At 42.4% G+C, this 24,492-nt stretch overlaps 3 protein-coding genes and 1 long non-coding RNA gene across 6 annotated transcripts in view; 2 read left to right on the plus strand and 2 right to left on the minus strand.

Annotated features, from left to right (window-relative positions):
- lrba (LPS-responsive vesicle trafficking, beach and anchor containing) overlaps positions 1 to 8,854 on the minus strand; it is a 150,008-nt gene extending 141,154 nt beyond the window's left edge. Inside the window, exons 1-5 of the mRNA XM_077605523.1 lie at positions 8,299 to 8,854; positions 8,030 to 8,235; positions 1,711 to 1,942; positions 323 to 423; positions 133 to 228 (exon numbers count right to left, since the gene is read on the minus strand). Coding sequence (XP_077461649.1) covers positions 133 to 228; positions 323 to 423; positions 1,711 to 1,942; positions 8,030 to 8,191 — 591 coding nt within the window. The 5' untranslated portion in view covers positions 8,192 to 8,235; positions 8,299 to 8,854. The remainder of the gene's footprint in view (positions 1 to 132; positions 229 to 322; positions 424 to 1,710; positions 1,943 to 8,029; positions 8,236 to 8,298) is intronic.
- Positions 8,855 to 10,356: 1,502 nt separating this feature from the next.
- rps3a (ribosomal protein S3A) lies at positions 10,357 to 12,793 on the plus strand. The gene is made up of 6 exons (XM_077605529.1): positions 10,357 to 10,526; positions 11,129 to 11,232; positions 11,323 to 11,510; positions 11,589 to 11,797; positions 11,888 to 11,997; positions 12,617 to 12,793. The coding sequence occupies exons 1-6, from the start codon at positions 10,465 to 10,467 to the stop codon at positions 12,742 to 12,744; spliced, it is 801 nt and encodes a 266-aa protein (XP_077461655.1). The 5' UTR covers positions 10,357 to 10,464; the 3' UTR covers positions 12,745 to 12,793.
- Position 12,794: 1 nt separating this feature from the next.
- sh3d19 (SH3 domain containing 19) lies at positions 12,795 to 19,902 on the minus strand. Of its 3 annotated transcripts, none has more exons than XM_077605526.1 (15): positions 19,755 to 19,902; positions 17,776 to 17,809; positions 17,449 to 17,542; positions 16,977 to 17,097; positions 16,164 to 16,907; positions 15,556 to 15,627; positions 15,335 to 15,491; positions 15,156 to 15,276; positions 15,004 to 15,066; positions 14,095 to 14,161; positions 13,830 to 13,960; positions 13,608 to 13,666; positions 13,362 to 13,504; positions 13,113 to 13,201; positions 12,795 to 13,037 (listed from the first exon to the last, which is right to left on the minus strand). In XM_077605526.1, exons 1-15 carry the CDS (start codon positions 19,816 to 19,818, stop codon positions 12,930 to 12,932), a joined length of 2,067 nt encoding a protein of 688 aa, XP_077461652.1. In that variant the 5' UTR covers positions 19,819 to 19,902; the 3' UTR covers positions 12,795 to 12,929. The 3 variants fall into 3 exon arrangements, with proteins under 3 accessions (XP_077461652.1, XP_077461653.1, XP_077461651.1); XM_077605527.1 differs by having other exon boundaries at positions 13,362 to 13,489; positions 15,150 to 15,276; XM_077605525.1 differs by having other exon boundaries at positions 15,150 to 15,276.
- A 693-nt stretch (positions 19,903 to 20,595) lies between these two features.
- LOC144077494 (uncharacterized) lies at positions 20,596 to 24,491 on the plus strand. The gene is made up of 3 exons (XR_013301022.1): positions 20,596 to 20,750; positions 23,629 to 23,675; positions 24,418 to 24,491. It is a non-coding gene; the product is annotated as an uncharacterized LOC144077494 (long non-coding RNA).
- Position 24,492: the final 1 nt, after the last annotated feature.

A 24,492-nucleotide genomic window follows, 5' to 3' on the forward strand; every position in this document is an offset into this window, starting at 1 on the left:
TATGGCACCCTCTGTGAAAAATTTTAACCGACACAAAGCTACTCGTACATGAAGCGTGATTGTTTCCCCGCCATGAAATCGGTCCCCGTCAACCGTAAAAAAACAAGGGATTACTGAATTTCTGAATCTTACAGCGGCGTTTTTGCCCGGGAAGCTGAAGAATGAGTCAGGTCCGTTCCGGTGAGCCATGTACTTGAGCACCGACAGCAGCTTCACGGCATGTCGAGGCTGTGTTAAAAAAAAAAAGAAGAAAAAAATGAACCTGACCAGCATTTGACGAGTTCCCTGCACATTCCTCACATAGACGACCGAGGCAACTCACCCACTGGGCTTTCTCTCCTCGCAGTTTGCTGAAGAACAGCTTTAGTTCTTTGACCGTGATGCTGTAGCTGGCCAGCACGCCCAGCATGTCCACCAGCAGGTCTGAAAAAAAAAACCTCAACGTGGGTAAGGATGGCAGCCGAAAAAAATAAATTAATCAAATTCCGCTTCATTGGTTCGCTGACCAATGAAATTGTTGAACTTTAGATGTTTGCGTATTTTCAAAAGGACTTTAAATGACGGAACATTTTCGCTCGAGTAAACCGTGAATTTGCCCTTATTTAACCGAAGTGGCTGCAGGCCTGCGCCATTCGTGCTGGCCAAAAAGGGCAATGATGCGAATGCCGTCACAACGGATCCGAGTAACCCTCGCCATTTGTAAAGGCCGACGGGACGGAGTTGCCGCGCGCCGACGAGCCGCCGAAATATCAGAAATGTGTTTACCGTATCGCTCGGTTGCTTCTCGATTGTGGTGCGGCCATTTTGGGGAGGAATTTGTTCAAGATTTGACAATATTTAAAGTCTGGTTGAGCATCGTAGCGGTAGCTGCGTGCTAGCGCTAAAGTAGTAGGGTTGTCCCCATCTCATATTTTTAGTTAGACTTACAAAACCATTTTTTTCTTTCTACATCTTATGTTGTTGATTTGTAGTCCTCAAAAAAAATCTTTTCCAGCCCTCTCAGATCTAAAAATGACAATTGATTTCCAACCACGTGATTGGATGGGGGATATGGCTAATCCTTATCCCACTTGATATATTTTGTTGCTTGTATCCATTAACTGTGGCATTGACAGTTCTCGACATCCAATCATAAAAAATATCCATATCCCCGATCCAATCGCATGGTTGGAAATCAATCATGTCATTGCTAGATCTGAGAGGGCTGGAAAATATTTTTAGGACTACAAATCAACAATATAAGATGTAGTCATAAGAAAGAAAAAAAATAGTTTCCTTATGAAACTTGGTGTCAAAGTCAGGTTCCTCTGACTCCAACTAAACAAATACTACTACTACTTTAGCGCAAGCACGCAACTCCCGCTACGATGCTCAACCCGACTAGGAAGGTCGGCATTCAGTGTTTAAATGCCATTGACATCGACAACCAATCCAAAGTGACTGTCTGATGTCTATCGGCGTCAATGACTTAAACACTTGATAAATGAAAAATAAAGACAAACATTTGAAAAACCCAATAATTTACAGACGCTCTGAAAATGACACAAACGGGCCAATTTCCGATTACGTAATCGGGTTTAAAACTGCACTAAAAATAATAAAAGTATCATGGGGATATGGTCATACATATTCAGTTATAAACGGAATGTTGTTGGGGTGTTTTGCGCTATCAAACTAAATTCTTCGAGTATCCGGCTTGGTTTTGAGTACCTGCGATCATGTTGTCCATGTCAGAGATGCGCTCCAGCACCACCTGAATGAGGCCCACGTCGGTGCACGCCTGCAGGTTACGCACGCTCTTCTTGAGGATGGCGGTGAAGATGCTCCACACTTCGGCTTGGCAGGTGACCTCGCACTTGTCCAGCAGCTCCACCATGCACACGATGCTTTCGGGTTCTTGGATGATGAAGTTCATCTCCAGGTCGAAATGGCCGCCGACCAGCTGGAAGGAGGAAAAAAAAATGATCTTTCAAAGCCAACAGCTGCAGCTGAAATGGACACTTGGTACACTTTCATTTTGATATTCCTTCATTAAAACCTATTGATATGACAAGAGAAAATGTGATTTTTATAATGTGTATCTTCTAATAAACACTGATTGACATATCAGAATATTGACAATAAGAAGAAAATGAAATTAAAATACATAGGAAAAAAATCGTTTGCTAACACTAGCAATTTTTGGGTATATTAGCATTAGCTGAACTGGTTTTCAGCAACGAATGTATTTCGTTTTTTAGTATTCTGCACAGTATGCTACTTTTTTTGGTTAATGTTCGCAAATAAATGGCCTCGCCATATACAAGAAAAAAAATCACTATCTCTCACTCCATTTTCGCGGCTGTGACAGTTTTGTGATTGAGCCCGACCTAATCGGTGGGAGATAAGGTAACGTTCAACACGTCCAATCTGGCCGTCCTGTTTGGATTTGACGGAACAAATGAACGTGCCATGTTTGCAAGTGAAAACTATCGGATAAGGGAATGGAGGCTGTTCAATTAGAGTGACTAAAGTCAGATTATCTTGTTGTGTTTGTATGTTCCGTGTGAGATAAAGGAATAGGACTTCCTCTCTGACCTCTCGCCGTCGACGACGGAGATTTAAAGCCTCGCCGCTGTAGCGCGGGAAATGACATGCAAAGATAATTGTGTTATATACGTACATGATCCATCCATCCATCAAAGATAGAATGTGGCCGCCTGTGAAACTATGCCAGGCATTCTTTAACTATCATGTTAATAGTGAAAAAGTGATGGATTTTAGGTCAGCGTGGCCTTGGCAAAACACACTTTAATGCAGAAAATCCAATTATTTTTCAAATGTTGCTGCCAAGACTGAGGAGGATTTTTTTTTCATTTTCTTGGTGGAACTGAAAACAAGCAGAAATTTCCCCCCAAAATTAAATTAGCGCTCTAGCACTAGCAGAATAATCCAGGAATGGAAACGCTGTAAAATACAAAGAAAAGTGCATTGTAGCGTTATTTATAGTCAAGTAGCATATACAAATGAATATCACTCTCATACAGTTTCATCATTTGGTAAATTAGGAAAGCAACATGGGTTGCCAGGTGGAGCCCAAATCCCGCGAGTCTTTCCGCGGCTTTACGGGGAAAGAGACACCAGATCCCAAAGCTGGTAACCTAGCCTGGCTCTTCCCAACCAACCCCCGTAGGCCTAACTAAATTAATCATGGCTGAGCAACCCGACGGAAAATACGTTTTCCGCTGTCGCCGTAGAGAAGACCGAACCAGCTTTATATAAAATATATGGTCATATTGATTATTTACACTTTTTACTACTAAATATGTTTCATTTTAGATCAAATATGCCTCAAAATCAATCATCAACAACAAAACTAGTTAGCAATTCAATTGCTAATGACGCTAACCTTGCTCCTTATCCACCTGCTTTCCTCAAAATCCCCTTTTTCTTTAAAAAAATATTTCCTGTTCCCTGTTTGCACATTCTTGGCGTCCACGCCTGACCGCCACCCACCATTTCAAACAGCCAGCCAACCAGGAAACACCACCAAAAAATAAAAAACCTTTATCACCGGCATGTCAAAAGTTTTTTCCCCCCAACTCAAAATTGTGTCAACTTAAAAAAATGGCATTTGCTACACTGTAAATCCCAAACAGAAGAACGTTTGTGTTCATAACATGTTACAAAATAGCTACTATGTAAATGCAAAAGGACGAGTAGCAATATCGACCTTTAGCTGAGGACGGCGTGCACGCGACGGCCATTCTCTTTTTGCCTTTTCAGCAAAAGCGAGGCCGAAACACACTCGTACGATCCGCCGGAGCGCCGACGGCGCTTAAAACGCATCCTCTTTTTAACGAGGTATCTCATCAAACCCAAAGCGCTTGAGCGCGCCGGTCCATGAAAGCGGCAGGCGAAGAGAGGCGGGCCGGCACGCGACAAATAAACGGCGCAGGTCAGAGTTCATCCAGACGCAATATTCTAAAAAGGGCAGAGAAAAATGTTTACGTAATCGTGCCCACCAACAAAGACCTTCCATGTCTAGTGTTTCTAAAAAAAATTGGAATAATGGTCAACTAATCGAACCTCATTCGCCGCCAACTCTCAAGGTTTGAATGGATCGGATGCGTACGAGTGACAAACTCATTTCACGATTGGACGTCTATGAAAGCCATTCGGGAGCGGCGGAAAACAATGATTTTGATGAGTTGGATTTATTTAATAAACGCAACAGTTTGGTAGATTATTTATGAAAAGACTGAAGAGCAGTGGACCTAGCACGGACCCCTGTGGTACCCCAAGACTTATGATTTTGTGATTCAATCCAATTTAGCGTATGGTATTTTCTCGCGTATTTGTCGCTAAAAAATGATGTCTGAATCGAGGGTATGGCTTATATGCGCACAAATTGGACTTGAAATGCACGAAACTGCAAGGTGACAAATACCAAACGGAAGAAAAATTAATTTTGACCTTTATGAATGAAATTTAAGAAAAAAAACGTATCTGGAAATGTGAAAAAAAACTCACTTGTCCCTGCCATTCCTCACTCAGGGCACCACCATCTTACCTAAAAATCACAAATTAGGCCATTACGGACACCCTTCCTGGTTGTACTGCTCACGTGACCTCCTTTTTGAAATTGTCTACGGTCAGGCAGCGCCCTGTCGCAATGTGCAATCCAGCAATTGATTGATAAAGTATCAGAAATACCGTGTACGATGAATTTTCTTAATATTTTCCCTTCAAAGTAACACATTTGTACTCCCTAAAAAATATGAAGGTGAAAATTGTTAATTGGAGGCATCTTATACGAGATAAACTGTGAAATTCAACGATTTTAAGGCAGTTTTAAGGGTGCGGCTAATACGCGGACGCGGCTTATATGCGAGAAAATACGGTACTTGATTGTCAGAATTCGGGGGCGTCATATACGAGATAAACTGTCAAATTCAACAATTTTATGGCAATTTTAAGGGTGCGGCTTATACGCGGAGGTGGCTAATATGTGAGAAAATACGGTACTTGATTGTCAGAATTGAGCAACGCTCAACCTTATAATAGTAAAGTGGGGGATGGGCAGGGTGAAGAAAAAAATATCTCCACTGCTTTCTAAGAATATCTTCAAAAGCGCTTTAATCCACAACATCAATTAAACCTTCCCACAACTCCAGTGAGCCATTTTGAATCCTTCCACATTAACGGTCCTCCTCCTCCGAATTAAAAACGTCCACGCTAAAGAATGTGCGAGTCGGACAAGGCGGCCTACAGAGGAAGGGGACGATTGGATCTTAAGTAAACAAAGAATTTCCTTGTTTGGGGCATGTCGATGACCTAGCATGGCACCGACGTCGCTACACATTTGCATTATTCAGAAAGGAGCGAGGCCGAGAAAGCCCGCGTGTTTGCTCCGAAACCAGTATTGCAGGTATTCACATTTAACGCCCTGGTTTATTATCACTGTCGGTTAATGCCGGTTGACAACTTTCGAAAGTAGCAGCGTGATGTAATAAGGCTTTTTGGTAAAATGCCATGAATGAAGACCAGTCCAAAAGACAAAAAAACCTCATTTGTAGAAGGGAACTCTAATTAGCATGGAGCCATTCATTTGAAAACAATGCAAAAATAATAATATTTTATGGCAGCCCTTATTGTAACGCACTAAAATTAAATCATGAAACGTCAGTTCGCAAATGCTGCGGAGCGCAATCTGTCCAAAAGGGAAGGATGGCCATCCATGATGCAAAGCGGGCGCCGCTACGACCTTGCCTTCAGGTGAAGCCGCATTCCACACCAATAAGTCGTCAAACGCCAGCGCACCCCCCGTGCAGCGCCCGCTGTCGGGCCCGCTGTCCGTCACTTGCGACCAAGTGACTGGGCACTGACTCATGGGTACGCCGGCTTTCAAGGGTAAACAAAAAAAAACATTTTTTTAATTTAAAATGCACCCCTTTAAAATAACGGGGTCGTCGCAGCCACCTTCTACAAGACGATGTTAGAATGCTTCGTGTATGAATATTCCGATGCGAGGTGTGTAAAAATGAATGGCTAAAAAATAATAAACAAATGCACCTTTCCAAAATAACGGGGTTGTCGCAGCCACCTTCTTGTCACCTCAAAATTAATTGATTCCAGTTCAATAACGCAAAGGCTCATACAGTAATCTCTCGAATATAATAATAAAAATATTTTATTTTTTCTTCAGTGATGAAGCGGCTTATGAGTTTCAGCGTAGACTTTCACATTTTCATGAACTTAAAAAATAAAAAAAATAAATAATAGTGTAAAACAATTGTAGTGAATTCGCGATAAGTGAAGACGCACTAATCGAGGGATTACTGTATTCGTTAGCGCCTTCCATTATACACTAGCATTGAGCTAACTTGTTTTCAAGAAAAGAAAGTCAACTATATTCTAACCACGTTTCATTCATGAAATATCTCACAGTGCATCACAGAATTTTCTTTCTCCTCCATCATCATTCTCGAAATTCAACCAGACTTAGCTAAACTATGACATACCTATCAACTCGTACATATTACCTATATGTTGTACGGAATTTTGCATCTTTTCAACCAATACGTTATACAGTAAAAGAAAAAAAAATACATTTCATACAAGAAACCTTGACAACTATGCTATTACCTTGCCAGCTTAATGCTATCAAAACAAATCGAGTATCTCTCCCTCAAACTTAGAAACCACTGTAACAAAAAGTAAATGATTGTGAAGTCCTACCACCATGACAAAGCAGTTCCGCAGGTTCTACCTTCTGCTCCGCTACCCCAACCCCCTTCCGCTAGCACATCGCCCTTCAAGCAAGACGGCCGTTCTTTTCCAGTTCCTCCGCCCTCTCGCGCAAAACCGTCCAATTTGCCACTGAAAATCCTGTCAAGGTGGGCAACAGGTTGTACACAAACCACACACACACACACAGAGACATGCACTTACACCATCACTGACCTGGATATGTCACTGATTTTCTTCTCCAGGCATTGAGGATCCTGACACCAGTCACGTCATATTCAATTTGGTCAATTCTGCATGCGTCAAGACTCATAATTACTCACTCCATTTTAGTCTGTGATTATGAGGGTGTGCTATGATAACTGACACGTGTCTGTGTGTATAAATGCATACAAGAAGCGGTAATTAAAAGCAAAATGGAAAGTGAGTAGAACTTTTACTGCGAGTGGGGTTAAAATAGGGTTGCGCAATCTCGTATGATTGGAGCTAAATTATTTGGATTATTGTTTTGGATGTTTTCGGTACAGAAAACTTGAATCTGAATAGTACATGGAGTTTTGCTACTATTTTTAATCATATTTTTTGGCCTCTTTGACCTCTAGAGTTATGCGGCTTATTTATAGGGGTGTCACAACATCGATTTGTTTTGATATGATGATTGGTTAAGCAATGATTCATTTATAGCAGTACAAAATATTGTATATTGAGGCTATTTCATTCAATTGAATTATGAAAAGTCTCAAAATGTATGACGCACGTGTATACATAACTACGCTGACACCAAATGATTTATTAGATATATAATTAATGACCTTTTAAAAACAACCTTTACCTTGGTGTATCCTCAAAAACACTTTGTACAATTTGAAGTCAACTAACTGGCGTCAACTATCAAAATAGTTAATCCATTTATCAAATAGTTGTCGACTCAGCTTCACATTAATGACCAACTTTTGTTATACCACAAACAACGCCTTCATTTCGAGCACCCAAGAAAAATGAATTGCATTGTAGCATTAGCATTCTTTAGCTGTACTTGTAATATGTAGTATCTCCATAATTATCCACTTGTCCACCTTCTGTCAAACCAGGTGGATAATTAATGACGGCGGAATGTTCCAGTATAGGAACACCAAACCAGAAATGGAACAATTCCCATTTTTTGGGGGGGTGGCTTCACCAAAACAACCCCAAACTTCTCTAAAAACGTACCCAAAACAACCCCAAACTTCTCCAACAGCGTGGCAATGAAATGAAAGCACGACCTGCGGCCTATTCTGAGTGCACATAATCAGCTTACCAGGTTGAACGCAGTCTCCACCACATCTCGGTTGGAAACTTCCCCAACTTCCATTAGACCGGCCAGGACGGCGAATTTCATCCGAATTCCTCGGACGGGTACGGCGGGGTTGAGCGCCACGGTTCCCGGCGTCACGGGGCTGGAGCTCTCCTCGCTTGCCATTGCTCAAGGTGGACAGGTGGCGACAGGAAAATCCACCTGTTCGCCTACAATGGCGGCGGCGTTAGAAGTCAGTCGAAGGGGAAGAAAAAGGGGGGAGGCGAACTCACCTTCGGTTGAACGTCCCCCCCTGACTACTTTGTTGGCAGCCTACAGGCACATACTATGATAAATAGTCAAATAAAGTACAAAGAGTGTCACTCCGGAGCGTTAAATGCCTCCACCGACTACTCCTCTTCCTGTAGTCCGTAACTTGATAGCCCACAGGCGGGATAATGTCGTCCGAAGAAGAAGGCGGCGGAGATGAAAGCGTCCGGAGAGGCAGGTAGAAGTCCGTTTAGCCTTTTTCCCGACGCTCGCTTCCTCGAAAAACGTCCATAAAGGGTCACTTTCCAACCGGCGGAAGTTGCTATTGTCATGAAGTCCGAACACTTGACAGGTAGCGACGCCGAACTCTCGACACGCCGCTAAAGGAGGACGGAGTGAGGCTAGGGGGGAGCGTCCGCTCGCCTCGTCGAGCCGGTGAAGTGCACTGAAGCTAGCCTGAACGGGAGAGGAAGGTTCGGCCAGCTGTTCCCGCGGTCTGCCTGTCGCTTCCGGATTTGCTCCCCGGTAGCTTGTTAGACCGCCAGCGCCATGACAGTGGAAGCCCTAGAGTTAGGGAGTGTGCGCATGCGCGGAGAGGGGAGTGTGCAGTCGAGGGCTGCTATGCTTCTCAGGTAGAAGACGTTTTTTTTAAGTAAGTTAAAAGTTTAATCGGTGGGCAAAAAAAGCACCCAGTTTCAAAATATATATATTTCTGATCCTGTTTTTTTACTGTATCTTTTTAAAAGTTTTTTTAACAATGGCTGCCATTTAAAGCGACACACCAACCAGAGTTGCTTTTAAAATTTGCTGTTTTTACGCAGTAACTTTGTCAAATTACAATTTACAACACAGAAACTTTTGACAACTTAAATAAATATGTATCGTACATTCCATTCAAAATGGTTTGGACGTGTACCACGAACAACAGCACGCATAAAAGGCCTGACCAACACTGGCTCTCGAGCCACATGTGGTTCTTTACTTTAGTTGTCATTGTTTTTTTATGGTATCCAACTCAACAAAAGTGAACATACCACAAACCACGCATGCTATTGGTGCATTCGACTGCTACTTTTGACTTGATTCGAAATATGCTGTGACTCAGTGTTTCAATAGATTGGTGGTCACTGTCAACCTGCCATCAATACAAAGCACTGTTTACAACAGAAATTAATGTGTGGGCACATATTGGTGTGTTGAATCATCACCTGGCATCGCTGGACCAGTTGGAGGGCAACTAAATCCTCATGAGCTAGCATACTATTGTTTGCGCACGGTTGACCTTTATGCTGACACCACTTACAGGGGTGTCAAACGCCAGGGCGCAGGGGACCACATTTCAACACCGCAGGTTGAACTTGATAAACCATTCTGGGGAGACTCAAGATTTTGTGTTTGAACAAAAATGCGGGTAAAATAACTTGCTAGAAGCTAACACTAGTGAACTGGTGAACGAGTGATTAGCTCGAGGGTTCGATCCCGGGTCGGTCCTCACAGTGTCGTGTTTGTCTGTTCTTCCCTGGGTTTGCATGGGTTTTTTCCAGGTACTCCAGTTTCCTTCCACATTCCAAAAAACATGCATACTAACTACTAGGCTAACTTGGATGTCCGTCTCTTTGTGCCCTGCGATTGGCTGGTCACCGATTCAGGGTGCTCGAAGTCAGATGGGATAAGCTTCAACACCCCCGCGACCCTTTTGGGGATAAGCGGTAAGGAAAAATGAATACATGTTTCAGTAAACAGCATGTGATAAAGAATAAACAGCAACTAAACTTACTTATTTTAACCTACTGGGTTCAATTCCAGTTTAAAGTACACGTTTAACAACTAATTTAATTAAAAGTGCTAAGCGGTACGGAAAAATGAATAAATGTTTCAGTAAACAGCATGTGATAAAGAATAAACAACAACAAAACTTACTTATTTTAACCTACTGGGTTCAATTCCAGTTTAAAGTACACGTTTGACAACTAATTTAATTAAAAGTGCAAAACACTCAACCTATTTTGGACAATTTCTGTATTTTCATATCAGTTTTCACCTCATCATGTAGCTACTACGTCCAGGTTGACCAAAGAGGGAGCTCTTGAGTAAACAAACCAAGTCAACGCGAGAGCAAGTGAGTCTCGTCTTTTTTCAACTCTCGCGTGATTTCCTCGATTCCTTCTCTTTCCCTCCCTGTAGCCAACATGGCAGTCGGCAAGAATAAGAGGCTGACTAAAGGCGGCAAAAAGGGTGCCAAAAAGAAGATGTAAGTAATAAAATGCACACATCGTTATACCCAAAAGCCTCTATTCTTCATAATATTACCAAAAAACGACTATTACAATTAAGGATGAAGCCGATAACTATCGGATAACGCAGGCCTCGGTTGCTGTTTCGTACGCGGGCCAATGTCCCTCGAGTGTCGGCTTTCTTCTTTCTTGTCGTACCCGGTGACGTGTTTGATATAATTGTTGTTTTACGGCGTACTAGACGTTAATGGTGGCTGTTTTGTATGTATTACGTGCGCGTTCAAATGCTCCGAAGGTGAATGACGCTTCCTGGAGCTAACTCATGTTAGCACCGAGTTAGCAAGTCACGTTGAAGTAGTACTACGTCTACAAAATTAAATGACAATGCAATTTCGAAACATCGCGTTTCAATGCTAACGTGCTCTTGTCATGCGTGTTAAATTATTCTCGTTGAAATGTAGAATGCAAAGGATGTTCTCTTGTCGCAACATTATGACAAGATAAATACTTCCAAATGATGAACAGTTTCTAAAGTAGAATTTTAATTACCGGACGCGGTTCAACTAAACACCTTATAGCGCAAAATCTCTTAACATGTACATGTGGTATTTTTTCCCAGCGTTGACCCTTTCTCTAAAAAGGATTGGTATGATGTCAAAGCACCGGCCATGTTTATCATCCGTAACATTGGCAAGACTTTGGTCACCAGGACTCAGGGAACCAGTAAGTCTCGTTAAACAAACTAAGAAAATTAACTGACATTTGAATGCTGCATAATTGTTTGATTTTTTTTTGTGCTTTTTACTCTGCTAGGAATTGCCTCTGATGGTCTGAAGGGTCGCGTATTCGAGGTGAGCCTCGCTGACCTCCAGAACGACGAGGTGGCCTTCCGCAAGTTCAAGCTGATCACGGAAGACGTGCAAGGCAAGAACTGCCTCACCAACTTCCATGGCATGGACCTGACCCGCGACAAGATGTGCTCCATGGTCAAAAAGTGGCAGGTAACCCCTCTTTGAAATGCCTTCTAGGTTTTATTCATTTTTTTCCGGGTTGTCTGATCATTTCTTCTGTCCCCCCAGACCATGATTGAGGCGCACGTGGACGTGAAAACCACGGACGGCTACCTGCTGCGTCTCTTCTGCGTGGGCTTCACCAAAAAGCGCACCAACCAGATCCGCAAGACCTCCTACGCCCAGCACCAGCAGGTTCGGCAGATCCGCAAGAAGATGATGGAGATCATGGTCCGCGAGGTGCAGACCAACGACCTGAAGGAGGTGGTCAACAAGCTGTAAGTGGTGCCGGATCCGGGTCTCCGCTTTGTCCCGCTCCTTGGCCGCAAAATTCTTATTTTAGGATTTTTTTGGTGTGTTTTTGGCAGGATCCCTGACAGCGTAGGCAAAGATATCGAGAAGGCGTGTCAGTCCATCTACCCTCTCCACGACGTCTACGTCCGCAAGGTCAAAATGCTGAAGAAGCCCAAGTTTGAATGTGAGTTATTTGGCAACGTTGACTTGTTAGCTCAATTAAATCTTTTTAAAAAGAGTTCATTGCAAGTAAAAATGCTGTTTGCTGCCAACCCTCCCACTTGAAATGGATTGGGCGTCATGGTGGAAGCAGAAATGTCGGTAAACCTAGCCAGTAGACTTGCTCTCATTCAGCCAGTCCTTCCAGTTATGTAAATCTGGCGTGTCGTTGGCAAGGCAAATAGTTTGAATTTCTTAGTTTTATTTCATCTTGCACTTGACAAATCATTGTGTGTGGGGAAAAAATACTAAAATACATAAGTACAAAAATTATTCGTTTTGATAAATACACCAAAAACAGCTCAACCCAGTCTAAAAACATTTGAGTTAAGAAAAAGATGAAAGATAAGTGGCCGCCACAAACCAACAGTAGAGAAATGTAACTTATTAATGAGTGAATAAAACCCATGCATAAAATTTTTCACCACAGCAAGGCATGCTGGGTGTCTGCGATGCATTCCAAACAATTGGAAATAGCATTCCTCAAATCAAGATAACCCTATCTGCTGTAAATAATTAACCCTTTGAACGCCAGCAGTGCTCCGTCCACGTTAACAGTGTTGGGTTTGCGTGTGGTTTTGCAGTGGGCAAACTGATGGAGCTCCACGGCGAGGGCGCCGCCAGCAGCGCGGTCAAGGCCTCCGGGGACGACACCGGCGCCAAGGTGGAGAGGGCCGACGGTTACGAGCCCCCCATCCAGGAGAGCGTCTAGAAATCAACACCTTGACAGATTTAATAATAAAAAAAATGTAAATGACCAACTTTGGCCTTTTGGAGTCCATTTATTGACAACACTGTTTGACATCCACAGTGTCGTTGTGTACATTTCTTTGGAATGCCTTTTTTTGCACGGAGCAGGATCCAATACAGCAATGAGCCGGCCAAAGTTTAGCAGCGTCAAAGAATTTGAATGTAGTTCTTGGGCACCAGTGCCCGTTTGCCCCTCAAGTCGCCCAGGAACCATTCGTCATCCAAGGACTCCAGGTCGGTAATGATGTCCCCCACCTGCAACGGAAGCCAACCGCGTTGAGACGATACTCGTGTTGGGAAAAATACTTAAAAGGAAGGAGCGATCGTAACTTGGAAAGAGAGCTCTTCGTCACGCTTTGAATTGAAGTCGTACATTGCCCTTCCCTTCGTGTCACTGACTTCAAACTCGCACGTTGAACCTGATCGATTCAAACATAAGTGCAAATGGTCAATTGGAATATTCCTTTATGCCTTTTAAATTTACTATCTATTTGGGGGAAATAAGTACCTAAAAGTAGTCATGGAAAGTTAAGTTGGGAAAATCCAAAGAGTTTTACAATATAAAATTTCTATACTTACACGGCAACGTAACCCTGTTGGGGAGTGTCCGACTCTTGGGATGGTTGGATGGCAGGTTGTCGGGGAAACTTCTCCCGGCGTCGCCCATTGCCCAACCTGACACCTGGTCGTCCAGGTCTAAAGACGCCCTAGATTGGAGACCACTTTAAAAGAATGACATCTTAACTTCCTCAGATGATTTAATCACGACACGAACCAAGTCACGTTAAATTGCAGCCATCACTTTGCAAATAAAAAAAAATGTACCTGACTTTACTTGGAGGTGGTTTGGGTTTCTTCTGAGGAACAGTTTTTGGCAATCCAGGCTTAAAAAAAACAGATTAAACATGCTTGAAAATTGCATGTGTTCATTTTACATGTAGAAAACTAATTTGACACTCAAATCTGGCTAACAAGATTAATTAGGATATATTTTCAGTTTTTTAATCTCAATTTGTTGATCACACAGTTTGACGAAGGCTCACTTACTATCACTTTAACAAAGTTAACTGGGAAGTAACCGGCGGATCCTCTGCAAGTGCCCCGGTACCATTCGGCGTCCACGCGCTCCACCGCGGTGACCACGTCGCCGCTCTTCAAGCCCAGCTCTCCGGGACCCTCTGACACCACACAAAAGCCATCCAAATTTTTATTGAGTCACATTTTTTCCGCATGGCATGCTTTGTCGTGGCTTAAAGAATACGAGAAGGCAACACCGCGAGGAAGGAAGACGATTATTAGTAGTAGTGCCAACCTGGAGTGAAATCGTGCATGGCTTGAACCGTGAGTCCGTGTTCTCGCTGGCTAGCGGGACTTTGGGCCTGCACCAAAATACATATTTGAGTGTGGGTCCTGTGGGAATTCTGCCCAGCAACACGCGAGGTTACGGGGCTCCGTTTGTAAAGCTCCTCTTTGCTTTTATTTAGTTTCTTCCGTTCATTTGAATTGGAATATTTCTGATTTAGATTTCTGATTTAGATTGCGGATATAGATTGCTGATTTTGATTGCTGATTTTGATTGCTGATTTTGATTGCTGATTTTGATTGCTGATTTTGATTGCTGATTTTGATTGCTGATTTTGATTGCTGATTTTGATTGCTGATTTTGATTGCTGATTTTGATTGCTGATTTTGATTGCTGATTTTGATTGCTGATTTTGATTGCTGATTTTGATTGCTGATTTTGATTGCTGATTTTGATTGCTGATTTTGATTGCTGATTTTGATTGCTGATTTTGATTGCTGATTTTGATTGCTGATTTTGATCGCTGATTTTTATCGCTGATTTTGAATGCTGATTTTGATCGCTGATTTTGATCGCTGACTTTGATCGCTGATTTTGATCGCTGATTTTGATCGCTGATTTTGATCGCTGATTTTGGTCGCTGATTTTGATCGCTGATTTTGAGCGCTGATTTTGATCGCTGATTTTGATTCACATTTAGATTTGAGATTTCAATTAAATATTTAGTTCTAGGTTTTATATTTAGGTGTGACACTAATTGTTGTAAATATGCAAAAAAAGCACTCTAAAAATCTCCCTGCAGATTTTAAACATTGTATGGTGCTAGCTATCTTAACGTGACAAACAGTCGCCGCCATTTTCAGCACGCGCAGCTTTACAAACGGTGTCCGAAACGACGTCATCACAAAAACAGTTCACCTGAAAGTCCACTTCTCCAGTCTCGTTTCTGTTCAGGTCTGTGGCGGCACTTCCGTGCGGAACCTTACGTTCGTTAATAGGCGCCAAAAACAAAGAAAAGGGTCAGAATCTGGCAATTGGCAACACGCACACGCCAGCAAACACACCCTTACGGCGTATTTGTCGTAGAGCTGGTGGCCCGGGAGCGGCCTGGGCGGCAGGACGAAGCCTTTGGTGGCCTTGGGCGGCGGCGGTCGTCCCGGACCGACTTTAGTGGGCGCCGTGTCTTTCTGCCTGAAGCATGGTGCGCACGAGTCGCTTTTAAAAAGACACAACGCCCACCCGTACTCACCGATTTGGCGGCAAGGGAAGCGGTCTGTAGCCGGGCTCGGCCTCCGCCGGGAGGCTCGGTAACGGCTTCTGCTTGCCGGCTCTCGCCGCGTCCACGGAACCGACGGGTTTCCGAGCGGGGAGAGGCGGCGGCGCCTTGCTCGCGGGACTTTCCGGGGCTGATGGGAAACGGGTGGCGTTAGCGTTGCGCGACGTGGAACAATTCCACTGGGCCGAACTCACCGATTTGACTGGGTACTCGGATGGTGGTGGGCCTTCTCCTTGGGGGGGCTTTGGCCAAGACCGGTGGGGGATCTAAAACCCGTACAAAGTTGTTATATGGCGTACACCAAGGGTGTCAGACTCGGGTTGGTTCGCAGGCCGCGTTAATGTGAACTCGATTTCATGTGGGCCGGACCATTTTAGATATAATATTTAGATTTTTTTTATAAATTGATTGAAAGAACTGGATTAAAAGCCCTGAATATTCCTTTTTTTATAGATCTAAAACAATGTTTATTTTAGCTTTTTTTAAATATATTTTTAGATTTTACAAAATGATTTTTGAACTAAAAACAGAAAAAAATGATTAAAAAATTAAAATTTTTGGTTTAAAAGGGGGAAAAATCAAGAAATGTAATATACATCTATACTCTTCATTTTATTATGATCCTAAAACAGAAAGTCGGCACTCATGATTTACTTTCTCGGGCCACACAAAATGATACAGCAGGCCACATTTGGCCCCCGGGCCGCCACTTTCACACGTGGCGGACACAATTTGAAATGATAATAAAAAGTATAAAATATGGGGAAAAAGATGACAGGTATGCAAATTTGAGTGAACTCACTTGGTTCAGGTCTGGCGTTTTCTTTGAAAATTCCAGTTGAGTTGTGGTTGTTGGCGTTCAGGTTCGCCTTCAGCGGTTCCTTGGCGGGCTTGGCCGGCGGTCTCGGCGGCAAGGGAGGTTCCTCCAGGGTGCTGTCGCCCCTGGTCAATACCGGTCGCGACCGGTGAGGGGGTCCGCCCTTTGAGAGCAGGCTCTCCAATTCGTCTCGTAACGGTTTGGAGGCGGGTTTTGGAGGGGTCCGAGGGGGGAAAGTTGGCGTGGGGTCTTGGCTCCACGCATTTTGACCGTCCGGAAATGACGCCGCGGTCGGCAAGGGTTTCGGGGGTTTTCTGGGGAAGGGATGCGGTTTGATCCGGTCCTCGGAGACTGTCTGACTGTCAAAGGACTGGATTTTAGCGTAGATGTTTGGCTGAGCGTTGCTGGCGGACATCTCGCCCGAAAATGCCCGATCACCGCTGGGATTGAAGACCCCCAGCGGCTCCTTCGGGTAGTCCTCGGAGGAGCCGTTCATAGAGACATCGTCGTCCTCAAATCGGATCAAAGACTCCACGTTGTCCCGCCTCGGTTTTCTGGATTTTGTACGCGGAAGCGGGATGGGCCTGGTTTCGGAGGCCCAAACGGAAACGGAGGGCGGATGAGGGGTTTCGTCCGTCGCCGACTCGGTGCGCTCGAGTCCCGGGTCGATTTCAGACAGACGCTCAGGTATGGGTGCGGATCTTCTCGGTGGTTTTTGCGGTTTTTGACCTGTAGGAGAATACACTCAGATAGCAGGCGGCAAAAAAAGGTTGTCGGCGCGACGGCAAAGAGCGCTACCGGCGGATTTTTCCTTGATGGGGTCGGCGCTGGACTCGGATCGTCGGGGCGCCGCGGTGGGGCGGACGATGCGGCCTTCTAGGGTCTTTTCTTGAATCACTTGGTCATAGGACGGTGGGGGCTGAATCATGAAAAACAAAGACTTTAGCAAGGCTAATACCTCTACTTACAAATTCCTCTATGTACGAATGTTTCAGGTTACAATTTTTTTAATATGCAAATGAGTGACTCGAGATACGAAAAAAATCCAAAATACGAAATCACCCACAAAGTAAATGCATTTCCTGTTATTTTATTTTGAAATCCCCTTATTAAGCAATTAACAATTGAAGAGAAATTGTTGGCGTCCAATGGATTTAAACTGAGAAGGCATGGCGGCCATTGCAAGATTTGACAGATTATTGTAATCTGGCAACGAGATCTTTAAAGAATTGACTTTGTTTTGCCTGCTGTGTCATTATTTACAGCAAACCTTGATGCTTGCGGAGCAACTACATGAAGTTGAGGAAGGAAAGACCAGGGGGGGCGGGGAGAACCAGTTTTTGTTCTCATCCAAAGTGTCCGGGCTGGAAAAAAACAAACAAACAAACAAACAATACATGTCAGAATCACTCCAAAGGCCAAAATCTATGAATCATAAACAACTAGCATATAAAGACTGGTGTTAAATGAAATGTTTTTTGAACTTCCTTTACTGTTTTTGTGATGTCACACAAAGTTAGAAGCCACGTTATTGAACATTTTTAATGTACAAGAGGGTCGTCAGAAAATATTAAAGTCAGAGTTTGGGAAAACGTACCTACAAAGCACTGCTTTTCTTCTGTCAAGATGATCTGCAAAGATGAACAATTATCAGAAATACATATTGGCTCGAACCAATAGCTAGCTGCTAGCCATCCAATCAAAAATCAGGAATGCAATTGAACGTGAACAATTCCTTTGCAAGGAAATGACTCGAATGATGAGACAACAGAAAACTTGACACAAAATGGCTGCCTACCGTCTCCAGTTCACATTTGCCATGTCCAAATTTCAACCTCAACCTCCCCCAATTTCTTATCTCTTAATCAGATGACAGTGATGATCCATATTTTGTTGACTGAAATCTGAAACCCAAAGTGGAGTCAACTCATTCTCTGCCATTGACAGACAGGAGACAAACGTCCAATCCTTTTGGACTGGGACTGAACGATCTCCCCCTCCCAGTTCAAATGCACCAGCAAAAGACAAAGACTTCCTCAATACCACCATACACAGCACTTCCTGGTTTACAGGGACGGACCCCAACTGAGTGCCCCCCCCCCCCATCTTTCCTGGTCAGGTGCGCTTACCTGCCGAGGAGCTCCGGGCGGGAAAATTCCCATTTGAGTCCTCTTTGAAAGACGACCCGCAAATACGGAGTGTTTTTATGACAGCCTATGTGACAAAAACAAGGATTCACACACACACACATCCACAGTCATCACGTTGGACCAATCGGGACGGTTGGAATGCGACCCGACGGGTGGCGGAGTCAAAACGTTGAAGTGGAAAAGACTCATCGTCATTAAACGAGGAAGCAAAAGTTTAAATGACCGTTTTAGAATGAGAATATTTCACTTTCTAGAACAGGGGTGTCAGACTCGGGTTGGTTCGCTCGCGGCCCGCTTTAACGTCAATTTGATTTCATGTGGGCCGGACCATTTTAGATATAATGTTTAGATTTTTTTTAAATAGATGGATTAAAAGAACTGGATTAAAAGCCCTGAATATTCCGTTTTTTTAAAGATCTAAAGCAATGTTTATTTGAGCTTTTTTTAAATATATTTTTAGATTTTACAAAATGATTTTTGAACTAAAAACATAGAAAAAATGATTTAAAAAATGACAATTATTGATTTAAAAGGGGGAAAATCAGGAAATGTAATATACATCTATGTACTCTTCATTTTAATTTGATCCTAAAACAGAAAGTCGGCACTCATGATTAACTTTCCCGGGCCACACAAAATGATCCGGCGGGCCAGATTTGGCCCCCGGGCCGCCACTTTGACACGTGTTCTAGAAGGACAAAAATAAACAGTCCAAAATGAACACAACGTTAGACTAGAACAACACAAATAAAAATAATGGAGAACTTTGCAACCCAAAAATGGCTTTTTTGACCACAATTGATGAGCAAATGTTACAACTTAGTTTTGAAATGCATAGCGAAATGAGCTATTCTGATCTCATAATGACGATAAACCATATTGAATGGCATGGCAATGTTTTTGTGAAAGTGAACGCTGACGCACGAAAAGTGCTGATCTCAACAGAATAGGCCAAAAGCCCCCCAACGCCCCCCCGGACCACTCACAGCTGCGGGTTTGCCAGTCCGACACATGCTGACATTGTATATCGCGACATGTTTTGGCACTCAACAGCTGCACAACAAGCCATCTGCCCAATTTTTTTGGATCTCCCTTCTGCCATCAATTTATCGCTAATGGACGCCCAATCCACGTGAAATGGGAGGCCGGCAGCCAACGAATGTTTCTTCATTTGCATCATCGGGAAAAATTGACGAGAGCGTAGTAAGTAAAGAGTATTACGGTACAGTTTCGGCATTAGGTGTTCATGCTGCAATCCAATTCTTTGTGGTAATCCTTCTGTTGTGTACATCTTGGCCACCGGGTGGCAGTGTTGCATAGAGTTGTTTAGAATACTACTTGAAGATTTGTAATTAAGGTTGAAATAGAAAAAGTGAGATGACTACTTTTTGATTTTATTTGTAATGAAGGCTGAAATAGAATCTACCTGTTGATTGGCTGATGACATCAACTTGGTCCACTTTGTCTTCTTTTGGCTTCACGTCGGCCATCTTCAGTGAAAGCAAAAAGACAAAACAAAGAAGAGAGCATCAAGAGTTGCTCATGTGATGTGAAAATGATGCGGCGGTCCTGACGACTGGAGCGATTGAGGGGTTTGGATGGGTGGGATAACATGGATAGACAGACAGACCCCCCCCCCCCAGCCCCCTGGTGCAAACCCCCTAATGCCAGATTTGACCTGTATAGCTCTGCCTTTGTTTCATTTGTTGTACACAAACGCTATAATAAACTTTTGTTTTCACAAAAAAATATTTTATTTGGAGATTCTTTGTGTTATAGTTACATTGAATTTTTTTCACTTATTTTAGGTCCAAAATAATAGAAACACTTCAAAAATTAATTCAATTTCAGGTATTTTTTCATATCTGTCAATGGAACTCGCATGTACGTATAGACTTTTTAACATTCTTAAATTATGATAATGAAAATTGTATCTTTAAACGTGTTTTTGTTTTGTCGAAAATTAAAAAAGAAATTACATTACGTTGTCACAGGCAACGACGCATTACCAGGCTTCACCACTGGAGGGTACTAAAGGTTAAACGTAACTAAATGACAACAGCTAAACAATACTACAACCTTCACTCTTGTTTTATTTATCTGATTTGTTTTATCCCTAAAACTACGACATAATGACGCGCCGTAGAAACAACGTGAAAACTAATAAATGTGAATCGATCTCATTTCATGGCGTTTGAGTGGAAATACTAAAGGGACGCTTTGACGTGAGGCCGTCAATCATCCCAGTGGGCGGGACTTAGAGCCGCTTCACCTTTGCCATGAAACCTCCTCCGCCCCGTATCCCTCCACACCCTTTCGGCTCTCCCCAAACCTCCACCACCTCCGCACTGGGGATTTAAAGGACTTAAAGAGTGAACATTTGCGTCGCGTTTTTGCTTAAAACGCCTGCGTGGAGCGCACGGTAAGAAAACGACGAGTTTCTGTCCGTGTTTTGTGTCTTGTTGCGGCTTTTCAAGTTTGTATTCGCTGGAGCCGAATGCCATCGTTTGCGCATGTGCGGCCGTGATTGACACGCGTGCGTGTGGGGGCTTGCTAGCCACCTAGCTAGGATTTATCATCACAAACGTAATTACTAATTCATTTAACTGGTTTATTGTGAGGAATGAAATATTCGGCGACTCGTTTTGTGACACCATTAAGATAAAAAGTCGTATTTTGGGTGTCCTCTCCCAGTGGGACTCAAAATTAGAGCACTCTTTGCTTTTGGGTATTATACTTGTTTGTTGTTTTTTTGTTGTTACTAAGTTGAATTATCGCCCAGCCACAACATACAAGTCCAGATAATTTTATGTTTAAATTTATTTGTGAGCTCCCGAGGCTCAAATTTCTCTCTGACGGGGTGTTAAATTACTTGTTGATGTCATTCCGGGACATTCTGGATTGTGCTCGTCTATTTTTTTTTAAACATGGCAGACAAAATAACCTAGATTGGTTTGGTACTGAAATAATATGCAATGGGTTATCACACAGTTGCTCTTTTGTCATAACAAAAAAGGAGATAAAAAAGCTGAATTTAGAAATGTCTTCTATAAATGTAATGGTTGTCATTAATGAGTCGTGCTAGTCACACTAAATGTGTACACTACATAGTTTAGGAGTTTTCTTGTTAATCTCAATTATCATAGTTATTCATATCACATTTTCCAATAACACTAACAGAGTGATGTTTATTTTTGTATGCATGGTAACAAAAATAGAAATGTGAAATTCTGCAGAAGAAAAATATTCTTGTTTTTGTGGGGTTTAAAGAAATATATACTATATAATATATAATTTTAATGTCTATTTATTCTCATTTTACTTGGTTAAAATTAACTGACATTCAGTTGCTGGATGAACAGATGGAAAATTAAACATAAAAAAATCAACAGTTGCTGCCAAATATAACATATAAAAGCTAGAGGATCATTTTAAGAGAGCATTAAATAACACCAAATGCCAACCAAGAATGCAGATTTTTTCGCTTCGTAATAAGAAACAACGGGATTACCTTTTTATTCCTCATGGTGCGGATTAATATTTGTGAAAACCGCAAATTTTGACGATTTAAATAGCTCAACTGTGTCCCGAGTTTGGGATTAGCGCCTCATTACCCGCTTCCCACAACCCCTCCGTGACCTTTTACATCTTTCTGACCACTTCTGTAATCTGATAATTCAATATTTATTTGGCCCAATTCCAATTCTTGTTCCTAAACATGGAACATTAAATTAAATTTAAGTGGCTGTCACTTTAAGACATCCAAACGGATTGGACGGCGACTATTTTTAGGGTGTTTTACCACATTTTGATTTTTTTTCACAGATTTTCGCCATTTTCCTGTTTTATTTTTAACAGTTTTTCCATTTAGATTCAAATCTGGATGGAAAAACTGCCAAAAAAATCCAATTAATTTCACAAGTAGGGCTATTACTGTAAAAATTTCAAAGTTACGAGACTATGATCCTTAAACACCTTATTTTTGCATTAGGTCTGACTTTGACACGACTAAGTTGGGTATATATTTTGGCCACAAATGTTACATAATAAGACCCAATTCCCAGTGAGCAGTGCACTTATTTTTTTTCTCTAGTAGACTCAAAATACTTTTCATGGAAACGGCAGAGTGAGTCAGACTGGTTGGTTTTCAAACAAGGTTAACTACGGCAAATATTTGACACTGATGAGTCAACATTTCACACCTCAAATTCTCTTCCATGCAAAATTGTTCCACCCCCACTTTTGCTTTATAATGATCTATTTTTTTTTCATTTTTGGGGGGGAATAATGTGTCAGGGAGACATGATGCAAACACTTTCCAAGGCAGACAAACAAGCTTTTGTGCGCGATGGCCCTCATCGACACACGGAAGTCAAAGTCTGCTTTGTGTTCACACAATATCGTAATTTGAGAGTTTGCGTGTTTTGTCGGGTCCGTCTCAAAACAATCTCCATTTTCAATTTTTTGAGCATCTACCTTGTCCATGTTTACTGTTTGCAAAAAATATTTTTTTAACGTAAAACAGATTAAAAAATGCTTTCTGAACTTAAAACAACACAAAAAGAAAAATAAATACAATTTTAATTTTAAAAATTGCAATTATTGATTAAAAAAGGAAAACAGGTCGCAAAAAATGATTTCTTTTTAATGTAAACAAGTCACGTAAAACAAATTAAAAAAAATGCTTTCAGAATTTAAAACAATACAAAAAGAATAAAAATACAATTTAAATTGAAAAACAGGTCGCAAAAAATGATTTCTTTTTAAAATAAACAAGTGCAAAAAAATGCAATTATTGATGAAAAAAAGAGAAAAACTGAAAATATTCCCCATAATATCTATACTCTTCATTTGAATTTGATCACAAAAGCAAAAGTCAGCACTCCTGATTTACTTCCTCGGGCCGCACAAAATGATCTGAGGGGCCACATTTGGTCCCCGGGCCGCCACTTTGACACGGCGACCTATCACGCGACTGAACGCACGACCATTCCCAGCACGTCCGACGTGGCCCTCCCGCTTCCCGCCCACAAAACCCCGCCTTTTCTCCCTTTTATTGTCTCGGAGCTCACCAACTTTGAGGTCCTCCTCCTCTTCCTCCTCCTCCTCTTCCTCCTCCTCCTATTCCTCCTCCTCCTCCTCCTCCTCCTGGGACCGCAATGACGACATTCAGGGCGGTCGCTCCTCCCGCCGCACACGTGGAAGTCGTCACGCTCCTCGAACCCGCTCGCCGGCGTCCGCTCATTTGCCAGCGCGCTCTGCCAATTTCTTCACATTTCTTTCTCTGTTTTTCCACGTAGAAGATCTCGTGGGGGGGCGAGGGAGCCCCGAAGATGCTCCGACCAAGGTAAGACCGCAACCGCATTCCGTCGGTGGAATTCCGGCCCGACTTTGAGTAGAAACAGATGGACGCGCACTCGAACATTGTTGAAAAAGTTGGAGGGGTGGAGATCAATTCACAACAATTCGCCAGGAAACAAAGAAAAGTTATGCGGAAAATAAGTTGTACGTATACAGAGTTGTAGTGGAAGATTAATTAGACTCATTTTTTGTCTCGGGAGAATGGAACGTGCAAGTATTTTTTTTATTTTAATATACAGTAATGCTTTGAGATACAAGTTCAATGCATTCCGGGACCGAGCTTGTATCTCAAGTCAATTTTTCCCCATAGGAATCAACTAAATACAAATTAATCTGTTTTCATCCTCCAAAAAAACCCATAAAAAACAGGTTATTACAATGAAGAACCATCTTTTTATTTGTTCTAATTCACTAGCTACTCACGAAGTAACATATTTTTCTCGTGGTTATGATCTTCAAAACTAAAATGTGACATCATCGCACACAAATCGGGAACACATGCTCGTATCTCAAGGCAAAATTTTCTTCGGAAAGATCCTCTCATCTCAAATTTCTCGTATTTTGGGATGCTCGTATGTCAAGATATAACTCTAATTGCGAAAATTAGACACAAAATATAAAGGATTTTTTTTTAAATGTAGTGATAATATGAAAAAAAAATAGTGTTGGAGGTTTGAAAACAGTCAAACAATTGAAAAAAAAATGCAATTTGCTTCTCTTTTGAACAGTGAGGCCTTTTTAAAAGGATATATGGACACGGTGCGAGAGAGGGGGTAAAGAGCGCCCGCCGCCAGGGCATCCGG

Source organism: Stigmatopora argus, chromosome 7 (genome assembly GCF_051989625.1).
Source record: "Stigmatopora argus isolate UIUO_Sarg chromosome 7, RoL_Sarg_1.0, whole genome shotgun sequence".
In the NCBI taxonomy this organism is placed as follows: Eukaryota; Metazoa; Chordata; class Actinopteri; order Syngnathiformes; family Syngnathidae; genus Stigmatopora; species Stigmatopora argus.